The 26087-nt window shown below is 41.8% G+C and overlaps 1 protein-coding gene across 3 annotated transcripts; it reads left to right on the top strand.

Annotated features, from left to right (window-relative positions):
* The first annotated feature begins 465 nt into the window (after nucleotides 1-465).
* dnah3 (dynein axonemal heavy chain 3) lies at nucleotides 466-26087 on the top strand. 3 transcript variants are annotated; one of them, XM_084380350.1, is made up of 63 exons: nucleotides 466-741; nucleotides 877-909; nucleotides 1268-1369; nucleotides 1480-1690; nucleotides 1848-1893; nucleotides 1995-2163; nucleotides 2252-2444; nucleotides 2811-3006; nucleotides 3334-3459; nucleotides 4480-4675; nucleotides 4805-4984; nucleotides 5091-5221; nucleotides 5314-5419; nucleotides 5531-5709; nucleotides 6021-6205; nucleotides 6374-6497; nucleotides 7102-7255; nucleotides 7424-7568; nucleotides 7728-7939; nucleotides 8086-8177; nucleotides 8849-8963; nucleotides 9157-9273; nucleotides 10758-10937; nucleotides 11036-11172; nucleotides 11298-11499; nucleotides 11696-11788; nucleotides 12080-12190; nucleotides 12321-12435; nucleotides 12525-12723; nucleotides 12859-12967; nucleotides 13082-13195; nucleotides 13840-14016; nucleotides 14157-14248; nucleotides 14363-14582; nucleotides 14677-14811; nucleotides 14925-15036; nucleotides 15179-15420; nucleotides 15712-15812; nucleotides 15900-16005; nucleotides 16111-16240; nucleotides 16338-16571; nucleotides 16673-16776; nucleotides 16861-17155; nucleotides 17267-17446; nucleotides 17548-17671; nucleotides 17753-17909; nucleotides 18003-18146; nucleotides 18445-19111; nucleotides 19191-19356; nucleotides 19489-19705; nucleotides 19792-19974; nucleotides 20112-20315; nucleotides 20450-20958; nucleotides 21057-22684; nucleotides 22759-22984; nucleotides 23074-23318; nucleotides 23465-23581; nucleotides 23937-24094; nucleotides 24399-24566; nucleotides 24690-24832; nucleotides 25031-25235; nucleotides 25466-25603; nucleotides 25690-26087. In XM_084380350.1, the coding sequence occupies exons 2-63, from the start codon at nucleotides 892-894 to the stop codon at nucleotides 26041-26043; spliced, it is 12138 nt and encodes a 4045-aa protein (XP_084236476.1). In that variant the 5' UTR covers nucleotides 466-741; nucleotides 877-891; the 3' UTR covers nucleotides 26044-26087. The 3 variants fall into 3 exon arrangements, with proteins under 3 accessions (XP_084236476.1, XP_084236475.1, XP_084236474.1); XM_084380349.1 differs by having other exon boundaries at nucleotides 466-742; nucleotides 874-909; nucleotides 1851-1893; XM_084380348.1 differs by having other exon boundaries at nucleotides 466-742; nucleotides 874-909.

The raw sequence follows: 26087 nt of genomic DNA, 5'->3' as shown, positions 1-26087 counted from the left end.
CAGATTTAAATGCTAATTAAACACAGCAGCTGTTTACAAAGAAAGAAAATCATTTGGGCAAAGTTTCACAATTTAATTTTTTGAGTACATGATGATTTTAGTGGCATGGCATTCAGTAATTCAAATCTACTAAAACTGCATTTTTTCGCAATCAAAAATTTATATTTGGGGCTGGATGACACCCACACAGGCCAATCGGTGGCAGAGGCAGTGTGGCTGCCAGCAGAGGGCTCAGTGTAATTGCTGGATGGTGATGCTTTTTTAAGTGAACTATCAGCACAACCCGCCGTCCCAACCCCTGAGCCTTGTCCTCTTTTTAATGGAATATAATGGACTCATTTAAACAAAGGCAGTTGTGTCACTGAGCAGTAGTGCTCGTCGTTTTGTCTGTGACCACATCAACACACAGAAACGTTCACCCTGGTCCGACATGTATCAGGAAACGAGTGCACGCGGCGCCGCCCACCACAGAGCCGGGCTGCCATGGAGACAGTCCCGACCGAGATCAACAGTGTTTGAGCTCACAGCGCCGTGATGTCTTCTCCTCAGTCAAAGTGTTGACAGGCAAAACTAAACTCAGTAGCGTAAAATTGCTCTGTCACTCATACCATAGAACAGAAGCAGATAAATACTTCCAAACTCTGAGGGGCAACTTTAACTGCTGACAGGCAGTTTTACACAAAACGTTTAAGCTAATCTCACGCAGCAATGAATGGAATCCTACAGAGCGACCGGTAGAAGGTAAGTGATAGTGAAAGGCACAACTTGTTTGTTTTAGCCTTTAACTGACAGGTTGTGCTGATAAAAAGTGGAAATGTGCACCTTTTGTCATTCATACATCCATATTATGTGCTTTGTTTCTCTCTTTATTGGCAGGAGAAGCTGACAGAGATGGAACGGTTGAAGCAGGTAGCGTAACGTTAGCTAGGTTAAGTTAACTGTTGACTTGAGCTGTTTGGCACAATTCATGGTGAAACCCCCCTCATTTATACTAACTAAATACTTAGGAAAGAGTGCTTGTTATTGTGCTTTTATCAGTATATTACCAATATATATTGTATGCAAATGTATGCACTTAAATCAACATTGCAGGAACAATTAAAGGCCTGTGTTTAAAGTACTGAAATAAAAAGACTGTTTATTTGGTTTAATCCTGTACAGCTTTTGAATCAGTGTGACTTGGATCAAAAGGTAAGAGATCGTAAGGGATATTTGAGGTAATGTGTCAGTAAGAGTAAGTGTCCACCTTTTTTTGTCTGAACTACAGATGGAGGATGACTCCATCTACAATATGAGTCAGAACAGAGGATATTCTGTTCCCCCACCTTTACCCACAACTTGTAATGCCGAACCCTCAGAGCTGTATGAAGTAAGTGTATCATTTGAAGCCAGTTTTGCTCAGATATTTGCCAATTTAAACCCACCAACCTTTGTGCTGCCATGCACCGTCTTAACACTTGATCTGTTATTTGATCTCAGATCGTCTTGAGGCACAGTCACTACCCACCCATCCTCCAGGCCAAGTCTTGGACTCTAGCAGTTCCCTTTAAAGAGCAACTTCTTCACCGTACTCCCAGTGAATCTATTGGAAACCACTACAGTCCCCGGGCCCAAGACCTTAAAATTAATAAACTCAAGCAGCACAGACAACGCACTCTCCGGCAATCGTTGGCAAAACCAGCAAGGCTTCGTATCCTTTCATGTTGCTCTCATATCAAACCCTGGTCTGTGTGACTAGGGGAGGTTCAAAATTAATCTGAAATTGCAATATTCTTTACTTTGAGAACACTTAAGGCTGCTCTGGAAACATTTCAGAATTGGATTTTTGATCTTAATGATGCTTTTAGCAGCTATTCCTCCTGGAAGGAAAGTAGCAATTAAAGCAAGTAGAAGGTAATTACACCCTTAAAGCGACACATTTGAATAATAGCTTATCTTTCATGATGTTCTTTTTTTCTCGAAGCATTTGATGCCATTTGTTAATGCTTTCACAGGGATACATCTCCTCAGGCTTTACTCTCACCTCGGCCAAAGCCTGGATCGAGAAACATCCGCAATCCCAGCAGCCGGCCTATGAGCCCTAATGAGCAGCTGGACATCATGTACAGCCAAGAGGAGAAAATGAGGGACAAGCAGAGAGAACCTAATGAGAAAGACCTGGAAGCAAGTATAGATGAATTTAGTAATGAACCTATCATCTTCGGGTCTCCTTTTTTCTGACACATTGTTGATCTTAATTTCACTCACACAGAGGCATATGTACTACATCACCATGGGTGTCCCCACCTCTATGCTGCCCCCCCTGCCTCGAGAGCAGATGATGAACATCATGTGCCTGCTGACTCCTGACACTGAAGATACTAGTAAACACCTCCAGATAATAAGGGCAAACATGGAAGAGGAGGTCAAAGAAGATTATTACTTCAGCATCAAGAAGAGCATAGGTATGCAGCATTAAAGTGTCAGTTATTCTTTAAAGGCATTATTGCTTTATTTCGACATCCTGAGCACTTTAACATTGATTATACGAACAGTCTGATGGTAAAAAAAACCCCCACAGAACTCCACTTTAACTTTTCTTTTTATCTCCTGCCATCTCTATATGCTAGCACATTTTGTTGCATTATTAAACAGAAGAAACTGTGATTCTTTAAAATATATTACCATGTGAGTTTGAAAGGCTGATCACCCTAGTTGGTGTCTCAGTTAACAGATTTTTTTCCTCTGTAATTAAACAGCCCCCTAGCTTTGAAAATGACAGTATGTCAATCTGTTTCATCTGTTTTGTTGTACATGTTGTTCCTATTCAGTGGACTACATTCTGATGGACCCGTCTGAACTCCAGCGACTGTCCATATCCAGCGTGCCCAAGCCCTTTCCCGCGAGGGTGATCCGTGCACCAGTGCCCTGGGCAACTAGTTACAAGGAGGCCCACACATGGCAAAGCCAACATCTATTCACTGTCAGTCACATTATGGTCCTACTGCAGGATGTCTGGCTAAACGGGTAATTTAAGAATGTGCTACACTGTGATTTCAATCAGATATAGATTACATTTATTTATTCATTTATTTATTTATTTAACTCCTCTTTCTTTCTTTGTTTTGTAGTGCTCTTTCTATCCCTAATTGTTTTTATTCAGTGTAATCCTGTTTGTCTTTTATGAGTTTTAAGGAGGGGTCTATAAGATTTTAGCTTCCTGCCCCCCCCTGCACAAGCATACATCTAGATACACATAAATCCAAATCAAATAAGAGCTTTGGAATTATGTGTATCTAAATGTTTGTTGGTAAAAGTGTATTAAAATAAATAAAAAATACAATTTTGTTTCAGCTTCTCATCCTTGAGGTTTGTTCGACTGGAGGACCTTTTCTCCACCAGCCTCCCCCTCCTGCCATCTGAGTTTGAAGAGTTTGTCCAGAGACAGTGCCAAACCACCAGAGATGAACTAGTCCAAAAGTGAGTATCGCCAGTTCTCTAAACAGCCAGTCTGTCAGTGAGAACATAACGTGATGTCCAGACTTAATCACTGTAGTGTGTCTTCTCATTGGCTTCTATAGTATGCACACTACCCAGAGAGCTAATTCTGTTGTAGGGGCAGTCTCATGTTTCCACCTTGTCCACTTCATCACCCATGTCAGGCTGCCTTTCAGGGGATGACTTTACACACTGCCTCACTTTAGGATTCCATTGCATCCTTTGTTTGCGTGCCTCTTGTATAGCCTGTTTGACCATGTAGCAGCCATGTAGGCTGACTGAAACATGAGCCCCTGTACTTTGTAGAAATTAGCTGCTGTTTGTTTATTTTCATGTTAATAATTTGCACTCACTTGGATACAACTATTCTGCAGTGTCTCAGTTTCCCATGACAGCCATACTCAATCCAGAGGACATTATGTGTCTCTGTAAGGTTGTGTCAATAAGAACCAGGGAGTAAATAGGGATGTAATACCTGAGTAATTAGTGCAGTCGGCATCAGGTATTCTGTTACCTCACATGCTCTTGGAAAGGGATTCTCATTACAGCAAAACGAAGAATTAAGATAAGAAGTTGAGTGCACGCACACATTGAGATTGGATTTGCAAATTTAAGTTTTCAAAAATACATAGATTTTTTTCAAAGCAGGAGATTGCTTTCAATACAGTTTTCACCTCAATTATATCTCAGCATGGACCTCAAAATTGTGATGTTCCCTGCTGTAAAATGACACTTTTGCACAAAATTGCCTTTTACAATAAATGAAGTCCTCCTACAACCACCATTCAGATTCAGAAAATCTTCAATTTGAAAAAAATGAAATGATAATGATTGACCCTTTGCACAAGTGAAAAATAAGAAAAAAAAATTTATTAACCTAAAGTTTTATGTTGTGACTATTAATGGGTATATTTTTGTTAATACAACCTTTTCAATTCTTATGCTTCGATATTAAACACAAAAATATGCTGTGATGATCTCTTCTTGACCGTCTTCTTTCAGGTGGCTGCCTCAGTGTGCATCACTTTTTGACACCTATGAGGACCTGTGGTTGCCCCTCATCCCCAAGAGTGAGGAGGAGGCCCCGGTCGCTGTCAAGGAGTTCTTCAGCAGCGTGGCTACTCTCATGTCACTGCAGCTCAGAAGCTTGGTCATAGACTCGTTACAGGATCTGCTATACTTCTTCACCATACACGAGGTTTGGACAAAACTTTACTTGTTCCATTTTATTAACACATTAAAATTAGTGTTTGGACTTGTGTGTAAATGTACTCAGATTTTTCAGACTTATGATTTTTTTTTTTTCCCTTTTTCCTGTGTTCTTCAGGGCGGCAGTGACTTTGGCGAGGTGTTTGATGAGATGAAGTATGTCCAGTCTCAGGTGCTGCTGGTGAAACTACAAGTGAATGAGCCTCACATTAACTTTATTCCCAGCTTTGAGGAATGTTGGGAGCTCATACAGAGAACCTTTATGGAAATCATCAAGAGTGCTGAGAAGCTCCCGAGGGTACAGTATTTCCTGACCACTCCAAGCTTAAATGATCTTATTGGCATCTAATTTATGTTTTTATACAACAAACAAGTATAATCTGTGACTGATATTCTTTGGCCAGGTGGAATGTAACCTATTTCCCAATATCAAGAACCTTTACCTCCGCACCGTCAGCCCTGATGATTGGCTGGTCACAAACCTAATCAACAAAGCTGAGGATATTTTCCACAAAAACACCTTGGGACCTAAAAAGTAATGAAAACATTGACCAGATATATGTGTTAAATTATTCTGATGTACCAGCACGTGTAAAAGAACTGCTAATACTACATGTTATTCCTCAGGTATTTGAATGTATATCAAAAATACAGCAATCTACTGGACCATGCAGCAAAACAAGAGATATCAGCTTTCCTCAAAGAGAAGCACACGTTAGAAGGATTCAGAAAGGTGATTAAATCATTCCATCTGAACTCTACTCTGAACTTTTTTATGTTTTCACGCTGGCATTGGTTGTGTACTTGCTTCGCCAACGTCATCTCTCCATCACTCAATCCTCAGAAAATCGACAGCCTCAATCACTTGTGGAAAGAGATCGCCTCATTGCACGTCACTGTGCCTCTATCCATGTTTTGCCTGTATGCTGGCAAGCTGAATGATGACCTGTGTGACCGTGCTGAGAGACTGACAGACAAGATCATTACGTTCCAAGTGGAGGAGAACCGAGAGCTTAACAAAGGGTGCGAGGAAACTCTCTGCATCCTTAAACCTTTGTAACTTCAACAGCAGAAAGTATCTGATAGATTGATCATTTGATTTATTTTCTTTATTCAGTGTCAACAGGAAATCAGTTACATATTACTTAAAGCTATCATTGCTAGCTAACAATACAGCTCTGCTGAAGAGGACAATATTACTCTTTACATCCCACTATGACAAGATAATGATAGATAAACACTCAGAAAAACATGTATTTTTGTATTTTGGGGTGAACTGTCACTTTAAATTTGAAGAGAAAGAATGTCAATCAAAAGCTATTGTACTTTCCCAGGATCTGTCAAAAGTACGAGGAGATTACTGAGACCATCAGAGGTACCCCAGAAACCACAGAGAAGTTGGTGACTCTCAACCAGTTCATTAAAAAGACCAGTGATGTGACCATTCACAAGCTGACAGATGAGATTGATGAGGCAGCAAACCGCCTCAGCTTCCTCCTAGACTACGCCATTTTGCCCTGTATGTGAAACCTCTTGTGGTATTTACAAAAACAGTCACAAACACACAAGTACCATCATAGAATACATATTTTGTAGCTAAACCTTCAGCCTATCAGTGTATCAATTTTTTGGAATAAAGCAATTGTAAAATTGTCTTTTTTTTCTCTGTCCGTCTTTATCCCTTTAGCTGACGACTTGAGGCTGAACTCCCGTGTTTTTCAGTGGCCCAGTCAGATCCTGACTGAGCTTGAACACAGCAAGGCTCGCCTGGTCACCATGAGAGAAGAAGCTGAGGACCATCTCCAAACAAGGTAACTGAATGAACGTTTATACGTACGTTTTACACCCCCAGGCCTGCACAAGTTGCAACCACCACAGCAGAATGTGATGTTTGCCACTTGTCTGTCCCTCAGCTTCTTTAGACACCACGCAGACTACATGAGACCTTTTGGCTCAAAGATGGAAAGTGCAGTAAATTTAAATTTAGATTTCGACACATCCCACCACAAACACACAACGTCCATGTTTTTTACCATGTTTTTTCTGACATCCTTGTATGGAGTGGTATGGAGGAAAATAATAAGATATATAGATTCTTTGACACTAGGGCTTCATCTAACGATTTTTTCATTGTTGATAGGTCTTTAACATGTCAGAAAAGGATAAAAAATGTCCATCTGTCCAAGAGATATTTAGTTTACTGTCATAGAAGAGTAAAGAAACCAGCTGGAATCAAATAATTTTGACCTTTTTTCTTAAAAAATGACTTAACTGATTAGTCAATTAACAAAATTCTTTGTGATTAATTTAGTAGTTGACAACTAATCGATTAACTGAATTGTTGCAGCTCTATCTGACAAACTAAACCAACTAGAGTGTCTCCAACTCCTATATCTCCATTTGACTGTTTGACAGGATATCAGACTTTGAGCAGAGGCTGCAGGATATGGACAAGGAGATAGAGGCCTTTAAAAAGAAGGAAGGGATGAACATGGAGCAGATGAAGAACAATGTGGGAAATCTCAGTCAAATCACGGCAAACCTAGAGGCTGCTCTACTTGAACTAGAGGTAGGCACTGCACTTCAACAGCGTGAGACTGAAATGCTTTTTTGGATACTGAAAATATGTATGCGTTTATATTTTGATTACCCAAGCAAAACATAGACCTTACTTGATCCTAAAAGTCATGTTTCAGATGGTAGCCTGAAGATGTTTGTACTGCTGTCATTCCTCCAGGACATCAACAACGAGCAGACTTTGCTGGAGAAGGAACAGAGCCAGTTCCCAATGCTCCAAACGCTGATAGCTGACAAACAGCCGTATGAACAGCTCTGGACCACAGCGCTAAACTTTCAGAGCATGTCGGAAGAGTGGATGAATGGTAGGTGACTCAAATTGGGAAACCACGCCCATTGTTTGTATTTTCTCACAGCTACTTCATGACTGTGTTCAAAAAGCTCTAAATAGCACAAATACAACCAATGGAACACTAAACAGTTGTTTCCACATTGGTGCACTTCCTTGATCTTTTAACTCTTAGGTCCTTTCCGACACCTGGATGCTGAGAAAATCTCTGATGAGCTGGACATCATGTGGAGGACCATGCATAAGCTGACCAAGTCTTTCTCTAATCTTCCCGGGCCTTGTCGTATGGCCAAAAGCTTCAAAAGCAAGATAGACCAGTTCAAGCAGCACCTACCCATCCTGACCACCATCTGTAACCCCGGCATCAAAGACCGCCACTGGGAGATGGTCGGCTGAATCCATTATTTTTTCTTTGCTTCGTTAGATCAGCTGACACTGATAGAAATCCAGTGTCAGATTCACTTTGTAAGGACCAAGTGTCCTGCGTCTCTTGTGATCCATGAAGCTGATGTGAATAATTTATGTGTCTGCAGATCAGCAGCATCGTGGACTTCGATGTCAAACCAGATGAGAACAGTTCACTGCTGAACATGTTGGACCTGGGGCTGTCCAAGTTCTCTGATAAGTAAGACATTACACCATGTTGGAATACATGTAGAGAGCAAAATGAGTGTGCAGTGTTTAAAGGAAAACCATGACTTGTAAGATAGTCACCCCGATTTTATGTTAATCATACATTTTAGGGCTGAACAGAATAGTTCAAAGCTCCATTCATAACGTTGACATTTGACTTCAAGGTAGAAGTAGTCCAAAATTTAATTTGTTTTAATCTAATAAAAATTTCCTTTGATCCATATTTGTTTACATTTTCACTGCAGTCAAAAAACTGTTTGCTCTCCTGCTTGCCATTCACTAAGGGAGGCATACACCTGTATTAAGGGGGTGGTCTAGCAGCTTCATTCATTTGGCGCTTGGTGCTCCATCAAGACGGCAGTGCTTCTTACCAACAACTACAGAAATATATTAAAGAAATTACCGGTTTGGAGGCATTTAAGATTGCCTATGATGACTGACTATTGAAATTGAGGATTTTGTTTGTGGATTTTTTATTTTTTGTAGGGTAAAAACTTCAGAAAATATGACACCATTTGAAGCTTCATTCAAAAACTTCAATTGAGGATTCAAATTTAGAAAAAAAAAAAGACATTCGGTACAGCTCTAATACGTTTGCTGAGTTATGGAAAAACCCATCATGATCACAAGACAATGGATCCTTTTTTTCTTGCTGTACCCTAGGTTGGAAGAGATTGGAGCAGCAGCCAGTAAAGAGTACTCTCTGGAAAAATCCATGGAGAAGATGAAAAATGAATGGACTGAGCTGCAGTTCTGTTTCACTCAATACAGAGATACAGTATGATGAACACATTCACAATCACATACATTACATAGACTCACCACAAGCTAAAATTCTCAGACATAGTCAGTGTAACTTTTCCAAAGATTTATATCTTGAATGTAAATGTTGGTTATGTTGCTGCCCATGATTTTTTTATACACAGCACTGACATCAACATGCATTAAATAGACTGAATGTTCCATCATAGGGTACCAATATTGTGTCAGCAGTGGATGACATCCAAATGCTTCTTGATGACCACATTATAAAGACACAGACCATGCGAAGTTCACCTTTCATCAAGCCAATAGAGGCTGACTGTAAGGTAAGACACAGCAACACAAATCACTTTTGGTCCCCTTGAGCATGTGAAAGGGATAATAAAGCCTTTCCCTTGTTGGTCAGTAGGTATGAATAGTAGATGTTGCCATAGTGAACTTGGCTTAAAGAAGACAACTGGATGTCTTATTTAATTCTTTACTTAAAGAATAGAACAATGGTGCCGACTACAATATCTCTTTTTCTAAAAGTTAAGAGCTTTTAAATGAAAGATGAATTACACATCACTCCTGCTGCTGAAGGATGGATACAGGACCTTTATTGCATATTCCCACAAGCAGCTACAGATAAATTATTGTCACAATCAACAATCTAACACAATATAATATTATGACGTTTATATTTTTATGACTTTATATTTGATAAAAAAGGAACTTTATTCTCACCCTGGGGTATGGATCTTGGGAGACATACAAGGTCTTAAATTTGAACCATATTAAAAGAAAATTACTTCATATTACTTGCTGGCAAAGCTGGTAAAAAGTGTGTCCTAGGAAATTGGAAATCTGAACATCCTCCTTTACAGAGGCAAGGGTTAAATCACTATATATCCTATAGCACACCTCAAAAAAGATCTCATATAGTGTGAGGAGGAAACCGGCAGCATATGAAAAAGTGTGGGGCTCTTTTAAGGCCTTACTACCATCATTCGACCCCCTTGTCTTGTAAATAACTATGGAAACTTGTTCTCCTGTGCTCTTATTGTCTACTTAACGTTGTAATATATACTTTGTTAACATACATTGGGTCCTCATACCATACTGAATTTTTTTTTCAAACATGGAAATTTCTACCATACCAGGGCTGTTAGTGGGTGGAGTGTTTTTGTTTATCTGTTTTTCTTTTTTCTTTGTTCATTGGAAAAATGGCTATTATGCTTCAATAAAAACATTTTCTTTTTTGTTATGATTTTACAACTAAAAATGTGTCTTAAAGTCAAAGAGCCTAAATTAAACATACATAAAGTAAGTTTGCACCTCTGCCAACTAGAGACACAAAAATAACTTGTGTCTGCAATGAGAGGTGGTCTGAGCAGGTAGAAATTCAAGCTCAATTTCATGCCAGAGCAAGTAACAAAATTGTCTGTTCTGTATCAACACAACCTCAGTAGCACCATTTTATACAACCGTGAAACTGACTTTGTTTGAAGTCATGAAATTACCATAAAAAGGCTTGAAACAACCTGTTTGAGGAATGCAGGCTGATAGCCAATACATAGTAATCTTATGAATCCACATATATGTTTAAAGGCTTGCTCTCAAAATATTTTGTTTACACTGCCACACTGCTTGTGTATCATATTTACCCTGCTATCTTGTTTTCCTTTTTGTGGGTTCTTCTTTGTAATCATTTATTTATTGAGTATGATGTGGCTTTTGTGGGATTGTTATAAACTATACTTGTAAAATGCTACAGCTATAGCTTGGTGTTGCCATAATTGTGTTATTCTCACGTTACTTTCCTACCTAGCAATGGGAGGACAAGCTGCTAAGTATGCAGGACATCATAGACTCCATGTTGAAGTGTCAAGCCACTTGGCTCTACCTTGAACCCATCTTCAGCTCTGAGGACATCATTGCCCAGATGCCTGAGGAGGGACGTAAGTTTGCCATTGTGGACAGCTACTGGAAGAACATCATCGGCGAGGCGGTAAGACCCTCTTGACACAAACTCTTGTTTTAGTCTGCGTAAAATGAGTCTCATGTGCTTTGCTTCACTTTGGCTGCTGTGTGAATTCACTGGTCCAGGTTAAAGATGCACGTGTGCTGGTGGCTACAGGCCAGCCCAACATGCTGGAACGGCTACAGGAGTCCAATGGGTTTCTAGATGACATCCAGAAAGGCCTCAATACCTACCTGGAGAAGAAGAGGCTCTACTTCCCCAGGTTTTGACCGATAGCACTAGCCCTTATAGTACATTATCGATAAAGAATGACACAATGAGCACTTGTATCATCAGTCTTCCTGATGGTCTTGTCAAGTGGTTATTTCCTCTTCATCACATTCCCAGGTTCTTCTTCCTGTCCAACGACGAGCTGCTGGAGATCCTGTCACAGACCAAAGACCCGCTGTGTGTGCAGCCCCACCTGAAGAAGTGCTTCGAGGGCATCGCCAAACTGGAGTTCACCGAGGACATGGCGATCACTGGCATGATCAGCTCTGAGAAGGAGACTGTGCCCTTCACAGAAAAGATGTATCCAGCCCAAGCCAAGGTAAAAAACAGTCAGCGTTTTTAAACATAGTCTCAATATTTGTTTAATATATTTTTTTCACAGTCAATTGGTATGCATAGAAGTGTCATATATATTTCATATTCTTTTATTTCTGTTTTGTCAAAAAAATTTACTTTGCTGGACAAAACATGGCGGACATGCAGTATGTGGCAGACTGTGACTGTTTGATTTTTAGGGTATGGTGGAGAAGTGGCTGCTGCAGGTGGAGCAACTGATGCTTAGGAGTGTTCAACATGTCATCCATCAAGGAGTGATTCAGTATACTGAGGTATTTAGAGTCACAGCTTAATTGTTGAATCTGTGATTAACTGAGGTTGACTGAAAGTAGATGTAAGCAAGTTGTAGCTATACTGGAGACTGGGGTAGTTTAATTTTATGAATGGTTTGATGTTTTTTTTTAATTATTGTGAAACTTTTACACTATTACAACGTTCGGTAAAAAAAGGTGATCAAAGAAATGTAAATTGCAAATATTACCATTTACTCTGGATCAGATGAAGAAATGGCTATAAGAAGTGTGCACAACTCTCTACTGTGTAATACTACTTTTTGTTGGTAGGTGCCCAGAAAGAAGTGGGTGTTGCAGTGGCCTGGCCAAGTCATCATTTGTGCCTCCTCCATCTTTTGGACCACTGAAGTATCTGAAGCCATCCAGACCAACTCTCTCTCTGTCAGTCTTTAAATCCACCAGCACATCCACTGCTAACTTGCGCATGGAATGACAACTTCTGAGCTCAAAAACGACATAATTATCACTCACCAACCGTATTTAACCATATGATTTTTCATTCCACCCACAGGCTTATGTGGAGAAGTGCAACACCCAGATTGCTGATATTGTGGAGCTGGTGCGTGGGAAGCTGCCTGGAGGGGCAAGAATGACCCTTGGTGCTCTTACTGTTATCGATGTTCATGGTAATATAACCGTTACTTTAAAAAGATAAAATACACTCTGTAGATTGAATCTAGCTTGCAGAAAATTCTCATGCTTTTTTCTCTCCTAGCTCGAGATGTTGTGGCAAAACTGGCAGAGGACCGCATCTCCTCCCTGAATGACTTTGCATGGATTTCTCAGCTGCGTTACTTCTGGGAGGATGGCGATGTGATGCTGCGCATGATCACCACCTGCTTGAAATATGGCTATGAATATCTGGGCAATTCCCCCCGTCTTGTAATCACACCACTTACTGACCGCTGTTACAGGTAACTTACAGTATATCTGATCCTTTATCTGTGGCTGGCCTTAGTGTAGCCATATTCTAACAGTAACACAAATGTCCAAGATGTTAAGCTCTCTTCTCTTGTATGGTTTGGTCAAATGACTTTGTGCGACACCAGAACTCTAATGGGGGCTTTAAAGTTGTACTTGGGCGGAGCTCCGGAGGGTCCTGCTGGAACTGGCAAGACTGAGACCACAAAAGATCTGGCAAAAGCTTTGGCTAAACAGGTACAACAAAATGTTTTACAGTAACATACTGATCTGCATTTTATGTGTTTTTGTCTTAACGCTGATATTATTATATCATTATTATTATATAGTTAAGCTTTTATGTGTTTCTAGTGTGTGGTGTTCAACTGCTCCGATGGTCTGGACTACAAAGCCATGAGTAAGTTCTTCAAGGGACTGGCTCAGTCTGGAGCATGGGCCTGCTTTGATGAGTTCAATCGTATTGAGGTGAGCACAATTATTGGTCAAATCTGTTCAATCGAATGAGACTCAATTAACTGAATAGTAGCCTAAATATTCGATTAATGTAAGATTAAGTATTGTTTTGTTTTTTTTCCAATGTCGTTGTTATTGTTGTTATATTGAAAAATGGTAATAATAAGAAGTCAGTTTGGCTTCTGAGGTCAAGAATAATTAAACATTTGTAATTAAGCTTGCAAAACCTTAACAAAATCTGTTTTCTTCCTACTCAGACACCTTGCCAAATTTAGCTCGTTTACAGCTCAGCAGGATGTAGAGACACTTCTTTTGCTTTTATGCCAAGTTGATTGGATTATTTTAATACACTTAAAACTGCCTTAACAAAGAGTGTAAATGACAGATTGCAGCTCACACAAAGCACTGCTGCTACAGTTCTCTAAAAAAACAAAAATGAAATGGCAGAATGTAGCTCTATTCTTGTCTGCATTGCACTATTTTCTTTATAGAGCCAGGTAAAGGCACCTTTTTATATGTTAGAATATCCATCATTTTATATCTTGCATATTCATTTACAAATGTGGTCACTTAGTTACTCATAAAGTGTGTGTGTGTGTGTGTGTGTGTGTGTGTGTGTGTGTGTGTGTGTGTGTGTGTGTGTGTGTCTGTCATAGGTGGAGGTGCTCTCTGTGGTGGCTCAGCAGATCCTCTGTATACAACAGGCCATTGCCAAGAGTCTGAAGACCTTCCTGTTTGAGGGGACAGAGCTGTCCCTCAACCCGACCTGCTCTGTGTTCATCACCATGAACCCTGGTTACGCTGGCAGAGCCGAGCTGCCTGACAACCTAAAGGTACATCCCTGTAGCACTGTTGTGTAGTCTGAAACATGATTCAGCAGAATCTGATAATGAAGAAAAAACAGGAAAAATGTGAAGTGAGAGAACACTAAACCAGAACTGGATGTGTACGTGTCAATCTTGTCCGGTCATAGGCTCTTTTCCGTACTGTGGCCATGATGGTGCCAGACTATGGTCTCATTGGAGAAATCTCTTTGTATTCCATGGGCTTCATTGAATCTCGCAGGTACGTGTGAATGGTGTCCTTGACAAAATATTTTTAGTTAGCATATTTTTTTCTGGGCTAGGCTCCCAGTTGGTTCAGTCACCAAGCCTCATACATTTATAATTTTACTGACAGTCTGGCCCAGAAAATCGTGGCCACGTACCGTTTGTGCTCCGAGCAGCTGTCGTCCCAACACCACTATGACTACGGCATGCGAGCTGTGAAGTCTGTGCTGACTGCAGCAGGGAATCTGAAGCTGAAGTATCCGGAGGAGAATGAGAGCGTGCTGTTGCTGAGAGCACTGATGGACGTCAACATGGCCAAGTTTCTGGCACAGGATGTGCCACTGTTTCAGGTGACACATTTATTAACTAATCCAGTTGCATTTCTATGAATGAATCAGTTGGTTTAGTGATTATTTCACTCAATTCTCCTGCTGCTGTCCACAGGGTATCATCTCTGATTTATTCCCTGGCGTGGTCCTTCCAAAACCAGACTATGATCTCCTCCTCGAGGCTCTTAATGACAACATTGCTAAATTCAAGCTCCAGCCTGTCCCATGGTTCATTGGCAAGATTATCCAGGTACCAAAGAGGAGTATTGGTTTCTAATACCTGTGACTCATAAAAGTTGTTTGGTTAGTTGTTAACTTCAACCACATATATGTACTAAGAATTTGATTTGTGATTATGCACAGGTGTACGAGATGATGTTGGTACGCCATGGTTTCATGATAGTTGGAGATCCTCTAGGAGGAAAGACTTCTGCATATAAAGTTCTTGCTGCTGCTCTTGGAGACCTTTATAAAGGTATATATTTCAGTTAACATTCATCTTGTGACTGCCACCCTGTTTTTTTATTTTATCATAATTTGGCCCCTAACAAGCTATTTGTTTCTCTTTTTTGCAATAATATCATAAGGGTTTATTCTTTCTCCCTCCTCTTTTTCAGCCAAGCTGATGGAGGAGTTTGCAGTGAATTACTGCATCATCAACCCTAAGGCCATCACCATGGGTCAGCTGTATGGCTGCTTCGATCCGGTCAGCCACGAGTGGTCCGATGGCGTGCTGGCCACCTCCTACAGGGATCAGGCTATCTCCACCTCAGAAAATCGACAGTGGATCATCTTTGATGGGCCCATTGATGCTGTGTGGATTGAGAACATGAATACTGTGCTAGACGACAACAAGAAGGTACTGGACATTTCGACGCCTTAGTTTTTTTTTTGCTAGATGTTACATGCTGATAGCAGTTAATTACTAAATTAGTTGGTCAGGCTTTCCCTTCATTGATCCACAACCAGTTATCTCAATCAGTGCTGACCAGATTCAATTACATTTGTGTGTACATTTATAGTTTTTATAAAGGATTTACCTTTGATTTGTATTCTTAAATGAGTTCTTAAATTAATGATTAATAATTAATTAATGAGTTCTTAATGAGTATTCTTAAATAAATGAGTTCTTCACTCTATTCTGTGCTAGCTTTGTCTGATGAGTGGTGAGATCATCCAGATGAGTTCCAAGATGAGTCTGATCTTTGAACCTGCTGACCTGGAGCAAGCCTCTCCGGCTACCGTCAGTAGGTAAGCAACACAGACAGAAGCTGGAACAGCAACTGTGGTGTGTTGAAAAACAAAGTTACAGTATTAAATGTAACCATCTGTCTGAAGGTGTGGAATGATCTACATGGAACCTCAGCAGCTGGGCTGGTCTCCTTTTAGAGATTCTTACATGAACACACTGCCTGAGAGTCTGAGCACAGAACATAGAGAACTGGTGAGATTACAGAATGCATGTCTTGATTAGCTAACCCATATGTCCTTCAAGATGTCAGTAGGTATGATGTGACTTATATGCGCTTCTGGATGTTTTGTCCCACAGATAGTGGACCTGTTTGATTGGCTAGTTCAGCCCTGTCTGGACTTTATAGACAGAGAGTGTCGCTTTGTTGTTCAAACATCTCCCATTCACTTGGCCTACAGCCTAATGAAGTTGTACACCTGCCTGATGGGTTCGTAAGAATCACCTTTAATCGATTATTCGTGCATAATTATTTTTTTCAGTGTGTGTGTGTGTGTGTATGTGCTAACATTCCTGTCCACACCCAGATGAAATTTCTGCATCAGGAGCCAGTGGTACACAGATGTCCAGCCAGCAGACAACGATGTGGCTGCAGGGTCTGTTCCTATTTGCGGTTGTATGGACTCTGGGTGGGACCATCACTGGGGACAGCCGTAAGAAGTTTGATGTCTTCTACCGCAATCTCATCATGGGCATGGACGATGAGCATCCTCGGCCTAAGAGTGTCAAACTCAAAAAGAATAACATCTTCCCAGAGAGAGGTCACAAAATTTAAAAAATAGTTAAATGCATAGCTGTCATACCAATTAAAAATCTGCCTTTTTAGATTAATAAAACAAAATGTTTCCTTATTGTTTTACAGGCACTGTCTATGACTTCTACTTCCATAAGGATGGACAAGGACAGTGGAATGTTTGGACTGATTCAATCACAAATGAAGAAAACGCTATTCCAGCTGGGGCCAATGTGAGTGTGTTTATGTCACAGAGGTTACTGCAGCTAAACATGCCACCGTCCATTTATCGCTAAGACTCTGGTTATCCTCACCAGGTGTCAGATCTGATCATCCCAACCATGGAGACAGCACGCCAGCTTTTCTTCCTGCGTACCTACCTGGCACATGAAATACCCATGCTGTTTGTCGGGCCCACTGGCACCGGCAAATCTGTCATCAACAAAAGCTTCCTAGTTAAGCTGCCTAAAGAGCAGTATACACCAAACTGTATCAACTTCTCAGCCCGAACCTCAGCAAATCAGACACAAGACATCATCATGGCCAAGCTGGACCGGAGAAGAAAGGGCATGTTTGGACCTCCTGTTGGGAAGAAGTGTATCGTCTATGTTGGTAAAGAACGATGCATATATGGCGCCATCTCATACTGGAGGGTTAAAAGTAGATTATGGAGTGAGGGTGTCACAAATTGAGAAGTGTTTGACAGTCATCTTTTCTACATAGATGATCTGAACATGCCAAGCAAAGAAATCTATGGCGCGCAGCCCCCAATCGAGCTGTTGAGGCAGTGGATTGACCATCGTCACTGGTATGACAAGAAGGACACCTCCAGACTGGACATAGTGGATGTGCTTTTTCTGTCTGCGATGGGGCCTCCTGGTGGTGGGAAGAATGACATTACAGGTATTGAAATAATAATTTATTTTTATTAGTAATATTTTGAAAGAAAGCAGTAGTATTGTGGTTTACTGTAACTGATAATCACAAAATGTTTTAAATGCTAGGCCGCTTCACCCGCCACTTGAATATCATCACAATTGATGCCTTTGACGATGAAACACTGACCAAGATATTCAGCTCCATCACTGATTGGCACTTCAGCAAAGGCTTTGATGCATCTTTCTACAGGTAACTCATCAAATATGTATCAGAGAGAAGTAGAATGTTTCTTTGTCAGAGAGACACGCTGTATTTTGTCTTGTGTCCAAGGCTAGGCAAGATCATGGTTCAGGCCACCATGGCAGTCTATAAGGACGCCATGGACAGCTTCCTTCCAACCCCATCTAAGTCTCACTACATCTTCAACCTGCGAGACTTTGCCCGAGTGATACGAGGCGTGCTCCTGGCTCCGCATACACACATGCAGGTAGGTGTGAAAACAATAATGACATGTTTAATCGAATTGTTCTGAATTGCTCTATCTCTCCCTCATGTACTGTATGTTGGCTATATACGTCAGGACGGAGACAAACTGATCCGCCTGTGGATCCACGAGGTCTACCGAGTTTTCTACGACCGACTCATCGACAACGAAGACAAGGAGACATTCTTTGGCATCGTCAAAGAGAGAACCTCAGGCTTCTTTAAGCAGAGTGTGGAAAAGGTTCATATTTGTTTAATGCACACATACACACTCAATCAATGAGTTAAAAAAAAAGTTTTGTTACTAGGTACATTTTGTCCTCCAAAATTCCATCTGCATTCATGTGCTAATGGGAAAGTAAAATAAAATGTGTTACTAACTAATGTGTTTTACTTTATCTGTTCTTTTAACTCCTAATGTAGCCTACTCTGATTTTGTATTAAACATAGATCATGTCAGTGGTTAAAACAGTGTTCTTAAGCAAAAAATTGCTTACAATTTGCATCCCTAATCCTAAATCTCTCCTATTGTTTTCTAGCTCCTGAGCCATCTCAGCCCAGATGGCAAGGTAGCGGACGAGAGCATCCGTAGCTTGTTCTTCGGTGACTATGCCAAGCCTGATTCTGATGTCAAGGCCTACGATGAAATCACAGACTTGTCTGCCTTACAAGAGGTGATGGAGTTCTACCTGGATGAGCACAACAGCTGCAGCAAGACCCCCATGTCCCTTGTAATGTTCAAGTTTGCCATCGAACACATTTCCCGCATCTGCCGTGTGCTGAAACAAGACAACGGCCACCTTCTACTTGTTGGCATTGGCGGTTCAGGGCGTCAGAGCACCACCAAGCTGGGCACCTTCATCAATGATTACGTCCTGTTCCAGATTGAGTTGACCAAGAACTACAGCATGACAGATTGGCGCGATGACCTGAAGAAGATAATGCTTAAAGCAGGCATCGAGGGAAAGAGCCTGGTGTTCCTGTTCAATGACAGCCAGATTAAGGATGAGGCCATGTTAGAAGACGTCAACATGCTGCTGAACACTGGTGATGTGCCCAACATCTTTGCTGCGGATGAACGTGCAGACATCATAGAGAAGGTGCAGGGAATTGCCCGGATGGAGGGCAAAAAGATTGATGCCACTCCGCTCTCAATGTACAACTTCTTCATTGATCGTGTGAAAGCCAACCTTCACATTGTGCTGGGTAGGCACCTTCATATGTCCTTTTGTTAACTGAAGTTTTAGTAAGTATTTGTGTAACTGGGAATTATTGTACTCAACAGCCATGAGTCCTATCGGTGATGCATTTAGGAACCGTCTTAGAATGTTCCCTTCCCTTATCAACTGCTGCACCATTGACTGGTTCCATGCATGGCCAAATGATGCTCTGGAGATGGTGGCCCACAAGTTCCTGGAGGATGTGGAAATGGACGACGACATCAGACTGGAGTAAGGACATAAGATGGGTGTAAAAAGTCATACTTATTCCAGCTTAGTAACAGTTGCATTGACAAAATTTGAATCTAGGACTGAGTAGTATACCGATATATTTATTTTTCTATGTTTTTCCCATGATCTCAGGGTGGTGGAGATGTGCAAGACTTTCCAGACAAATGTCAGAGAGATGTCTCAAACATACCTCTCCCAGCTGAGGAGACACAACTATGTCACGCCCACCTCCTACCTGGAACTCATCCTCACCTTCAAGAATCTGCTCACTGTCAAGCGGAATGAAGTGGATACTGCAAGGAACCGCTATATCGTGGGTCTCCAGAAACTGGAGTTTGCTGCATCCCAGGTGATGCACCCTGTCGAGCAGTATTAGGTTGAATGTTACTGTCTTTATTTGGCACATCATCAGCCAACTTGATTCTATGTCCACAGGTGTCAGTGATGCAGGAGGAGCTGACAGCCTTACAGCCAGAGCTCATCCAGACCTCTGCTGAAACAGATAAGATGATGGTGAAGATAGAGGGGGAAACAGTGGAGGTGGATGCTAAGAAAGAACTTGTGTCTGCTGATGAGAAGGTGGCTAATGAAGCAGCAGCTGCAGCCCAAGCCATTAAGGTATACATGTATTACAGGAGCCACCATAAATAAGTCCATAATTTTTGTACAGTAGCGTTCATCTTTTTTCTCTAAATATACATAAATCAACTAATTGTTTTCAAGATGCACGAGACACAGATTTTTGTGTCTTTCAGGATGAGTGTGAGGGAGACTTGGCAGAAGCGATGCCTGCATTGGAGGCTGCCCTCTCAGCCCTGAACACCTTAAACCCTTCAGACATCACAGTAATTAAGTCTATGCAGAATCCACCAGGTCTAGTCAAACTAGTCATGGAGTCCATCTGCATCATGAAGGGCATCAAACCTGAGAGGAAACCTGATCCTGGTGGCAGCGGTAAGGTCATAGCTTTGAAAATGTCATTTCAAATAGCATTATCCTCACTGACGAAAGTTTTAAATATTTTTTTAAAAATTGATTAGATATAGACTATGACAACAGAATGACTATTTCATGTAATTATTTTGCAGGTAAGATGATTGAGGACTTCTGGGGCCCCTCAAAGAAGCTCCTCGGAGACCTGAAGTTTTTGGAAAGCCTCAAAGCCTACGACAAAGACAACATCCCTGCCCCGTACATCAAGAAAATCAGAGACAAGTTTGTCGACAACCCTGACTTCCAGCCCTCTGTCATTAAAAATGTCTCCTCAGCTTGCGAGGGTCTTTGCAAATGGGTGCGAGCAATGGAAATTTATGAGCGTGTAGCCAAAGTGGTAGCGCCCAAGAAGGCGAGACTGAAACTTGCTGAGGACGAACTGGCTGTACAGATGGAAACGTTGTCCGTGAAAAGAGCTGAGCTGAAAGAAGTCGAGGACAGGCTGCAGAGCCTGAATGATGAATTGGATACCATGATTAAGAAGAAGAAAGAGTTGGAGGAAAACATTGAATTGTGTTCTCAGAAGCTGATCAGGGCAGAGAAGCTGATAGGAGGACTGGGTGGGGAGAAGGACAGGTGGACGGAGGCTGCAAGGCAACTTGGGATTAGGTATATCGAAATGTTCTCATCGTTAATTGTCATGATGTTTGGTGTGGTGTTTCTGAAGTTTAATATTAATCAGATTGTTGATATATTTCCCATTGCAGATACACCAACCTGACAGGTGATATACTCCTCTCTTCAGGAATTGTATCTTACCTTGGGGCATTTACAGTAGACTACCGTGTAGAGTGCCAGGAGCAGTGGCATATCCTGTGCCAGGAGAAGAAAATCCCCTGTTCTAAGGACTTTACCCTCAGTAACAGTCTGGGTAACCAGGTGGCCATCAGGGCGTGGCAGATCGCTGGACTACCTGTGGACTCCTTCTCCACAGACAATGGTATCATTGTGTTTAACTCCCGTCGGTGGCCCCTGATGATTGACCCTCAAGGTCAAGCTAACAAGTGGATCAGGAATATGGAGAAGGCCAATAAACTTGCTGTTATCAAACTGTCTGATGGAAACTATGTGAGGGTCTTGGAGAACTGCATCCAGTTTGGAACCCCGGTTCTTTTGGAGAACGTTGGAGAGGAACTTGATCCGGTTCTGGAACCTGTCTTGCTGAAGCAGACCTTCAAACAGCAGGGTGTCGAGTACATGAAAATAGGAGAGAATATCGTGGAATATTCCAAAGACTTTTTGTTCTACATGACCACCGGACTGAGGAACCCTCACTACCTCCCAGAGGTGGCCGTCAAAGTCTGTCTGCTGAACTTCATGATCACGCCACAAGGCCTTCAGGACCAGCTTTTAGGGCTTGTAGCAGCCAAAGAGAGACCTGAGCTGGAGGAGAAGAAGAACCAGCTCATTCTGGAGAGCGCTGCCAACAACAAGCAGCTGAAGGAAATTGAAGATAAGATCTTACAAGTGCTTTCCTCTTCTGAGGGGAACATCCTGGAGGATGAGACTGCCATTAAGATCTTGTCATCCTCCAAAATCCTCTCTGAGGAGATCTCAGAGAAGCAAAAAATTGCCAGTGTCACAGAGAAAGAGATTGATGACACTCGCATGGGCTACCGTCCTGTGGCTGAGCACTCCTCCATTTTATTTTTCTGTATTTCAGAAATGGCCAATATTGAGCCTATGTACCAGTACTCCCTGACCTGGTTCATCAACCTCTACCTATATTCCATTGCCCAGAGTGTGAAGAGTGATGATGTGGCCAAAAGGATCAACAACATCGTGGAGCACTTTACCCTCAGCATCTACAATAACGTGTGCCGCTCGCTTTTTGAGAAGGATAAGCTGCTCTTCTCCCTGCTGCTCACTGTAGGCATCATGCAGGGTAAGGGCCAGGTCGACGACCAAGTCTGGCGCTTCCTTTTAACAGGTGGCATCGCATTGGATAACCCGTTCCCCAACCCTGCTCCGGAGTGGCTATCTGACAAATCCTGGTCTGAAATCGTCAGGGCGTCCAAACTTCCAAACCTGGATGGCTTCTTCAAACACGTCCAAGACAACATCTCCGAATGGAAGAAGCTCTATGATTCAGGAACGCCACACAAGGACCAGTTCCCTGACCAGTGGAGTGAGTTGGTGGGGATGAACAGAATGGTAGTGATCAGATGCTTCAGGCCAGATAAACTGGTTCCAGCAGTGCAGAATTTCATTGTGGATAACATGGGACAGGTTTACATTGAACCACCCACATTTGACCTGGCAGGGAGTTACAAAGACTCCAACTGCTGTTCTCCTCTCATCTTTGTGTTGTCACCAGGATCTGATCCAACTGCAGGTGATTATCTCATCAAGCTGTTATTTCCAATTAAATACAGAAGCTTTTCATTGAGAATTATATTGTTTCTTCAGGTCTGCTGAAGTTTGCTGATGACGTAGAAATGGGAGGCAGTAGGACCCAAACCATTTCTCTTGGACAAGGACAAGGACCCATAGCAGCTGAGATGATTGACAAAGCCATCAAAGCAGGAACTTGGGTGGTACTACAGAACTGCCACCTGGCCACCAGCTGGATGCCGGCTCTGGAGAGGATCTGTGAGGAAACCATTACCCCAGAGAACACACATCCCAGTTTTAGGTAACTGATTCTACACAGATTCTGAGTTTAACTGAAACATGTTCTAGCGTACAGAAGATGATAAAAGTATCTTTTATTCCTCTACCAAGGTTGTGGTTAACCAGTTATCCATCCGACAAGTTCCCTGTCAGTATCCTGCAGAACGGGCTGAAGATGACCAATGAGCCTCCTAAAGGAATTAGAGCCAACCTGTTGCGCTCCTACCTGAGTCACCCCATCTCTGACCCTGCCTTTTTTGGCAGCTCCAAGAAACAGGTCATCTGGCAGAAGCTCCTGTTTGGTCTCACCTTCTTCCACGCTCTAGTACAGGAAAGGAGGAACTTTGGACCTCTGGGTGAGAAATATAAACTGTATAATGTCTTTCATTTACATTGGATGATTTTAATGTGCTTTGATATTTCAAAACATTTTTTCAAAGTGTTGTTTATGTTTATTGTACTATTATTTTGTCATTAAATGTTGTTTGTCCATTTCTCTCAGGTTGGAATATTCCGTATGAGTTCAATGAGTCTGACCTGAGGATCAGTATGAGGCAGATCCAGATGTTCCTGGATGAGTATGAGGAGGTTCCACTGGAGGCCCTCACATACCTTACAGGTGAAAATGTTATACTTGTTAATTCAGCAGGGAATTCATTAATACCAATGAAACTGGCAGCAAGGTGATGTGCTGAGCGGGAACGTCACCATTGCACAATGCAAGTTGTAATCCCTTTATAGTACACAAGGAAACATTTTTTTTTTATAGCGGAGTGCTGAGGATCAGTTGAGAAGTCTTACAGCCCATGTAAGACGCTGCTGTGTAGTCTGGTGGTACAGCATTGGTGTATATATAGTGATACATACTGAATATAGTATATAGTCACATGATTCAAACTTCTCAATTAACATCACAACAATGTTTTTTTGATTTCCAATTTGATTTTGGTTTTAACAATCTCTTTCCTTTTTAGGCGAGTGCAACTATGGCGGCAGGGTGACAGATGACAAAGACAGGCGTCTGCTGCTGTCGCTTCTGTCCATCTTCTACAGCTGGGAGCTGATAGAGCAGGAGTGCTACCACGTGTGCGAGGGAGATCTGTATTATGTCCCAGCTCATGGTCCCCATCAGGTACCATCAGAGCTCTGATCAATTCCTAACTAATGCTGTAGCATGTTTATTAGTTATGTCACATTAATCAGCTGTCTTATTACATGATTATGGCCAAAGTACATGCAGGCTTGCATTTTAGGTAAACAGCAGCTGGATTAATGGTTTTAATCACTGAGTGTAATATTTGTCTGAAATGAAATCTAGTTAATGTTTGGCCACGAGGGCACTGTGTTGAAGATTACTGTTACATAAGACAAATAATTCTTTAATCACCCTGTCTGATAAAGAAATTAATTTTCACAAATAATTTTCTTTATTCCAGACGTACGTTAGCTACATTCGCACTCTTCCAATTTGTGCCGATCCTTGTGTTTTCGGACTTCATAGCAATGCTGACATCACTAAGGATAATCAAGAGACCAATCAGCTCCTGGATGGAGTACTGCTGACTCTGCCCAGGCAGACAGGAGGCGGGGCTAAGTCTCCTCAGGTTTGCATTATTGTATTATATTAGTATTGCATTATTACCTGATTGCTCATGCTTATTTCCCAGAAGAAACACTACATGCAAACAAATATTCACACTTTGTGTTGATGTTTGTTTTTGTTTTAGGAAGTAGTAGATGAGCTTGCAGAAGACATCCTGTCTAGGCTGCCAGCAGACTTTGACATACAAATGGTGATGGATAAATACCCAGTTATGTATGAGGAGTCTATGAATACTGTTTTGAGGCAGGAACTCATCCGCTTTAACAGGTAATAACAACTTACTTCCCTTGTACTTTTTACTTTATTTTATGTTTGTGTGAAATACCTGAATGCTGCTAGAATTTCGTTGTACACTTGTGCTGCTGTGGAATTAAATATCTGTATTGGAAAAGACTATTGATCAGTTTGAACAGGACGCACTGAGAAAAACCTGTACTCGATCATATTTGTCTCCCCTCTTAACAGACTCACTCATGTGGTGCGCGTCAGCCTGGTTAACATCCGCAAAGCCTTGAAGGGACAGATTGTTATGTCTGCTGAACTTGAAAACGTCTTCAGCAGCATGATGGTGGGCAAGGTGCCCGCTATGTGGGCAGCCAAGTCATACCCCTCTCTCAAGCCAATGGGGAGCTACGTGACTGATCTCTTAGCCAGACTGCAGTTCCTACAAGTAAGATTTATGATTGTTATGGGTCACACAGACCTCGAGTGAAGGACACATATTTGTAATATGACTGTCAAGGTGAACACAGACTAAGTTTTCCAGTCCAGTGTACAGTTTTTCACAAGTTAGGGAAGTTGTTTGAATTTGCATAATGAATTGATAAAATTAAACAATCTATAACATCCAGGTAGTACTAATACTGACCTATATGTATGCTTGGATGTCTGTCTTGACAGGATTGGATAGATAACGGCCCGCCTACAGTCTTCTGGGTCTCTGGCTTCTACTTCACCCAGTCATTTCTTACTGGAGTGGCTCAGAATTTTGCCAGGAAGCACACCATCCCCATTGACTACATTGGCTTTGAATTTGAGGCATGGATTGCTACATTTTCTATGTGTTTTTGGTCATTCCTAATCATAAAAGTGGTTGGATTTTCACGCTCTGGGTTACATTCTAGGTCACCAAAGAGGAGACTCATATGGAGGAGAAGCCAGAGGAAGGGGCCTACATTAGGGGTCTTTTCATGGAGGGGGCTCGCTGGGACAGAGAGAACATGGTGATTGGAGAGTCCCTCCCCAAGATCCTCTTCGACTCCTTGCCCATCATCAAGCTCAAACCAGGAGAAATGGCCAAGTTTCAACATGAAGATATCTACGTTTGTCCTGTCTACAAAACCAGCGCCCGCAGAGGGACCCTGTCCACCACCGGCCACTCAACCAACTACGTCCTGTCCATCGAGCTGCCCTCTGACAAGCCACAGAAACACTGGGTGAACCGCGGGGTAGCATGCCTCTGTCAGCTGGATGACTAAGAACTGATTCAATATTTCAACAATTAAAAAAGTCTATGCCAAAA

This window comes from Pagrus pagrus (assembly GCF_965226575.1).
Source record: "Pagrus pagrus genome assembly, chromosome: 17".
Lineage (NCBI taxonomy): Eukaryota > Metazoa > Chordata > Actinopteri > Spariformes > Sparidae > Pagrus > Pagrus pagrus.
This window is presented reverse-complemented; position numbering and strand designations above follow the sequence as displayed.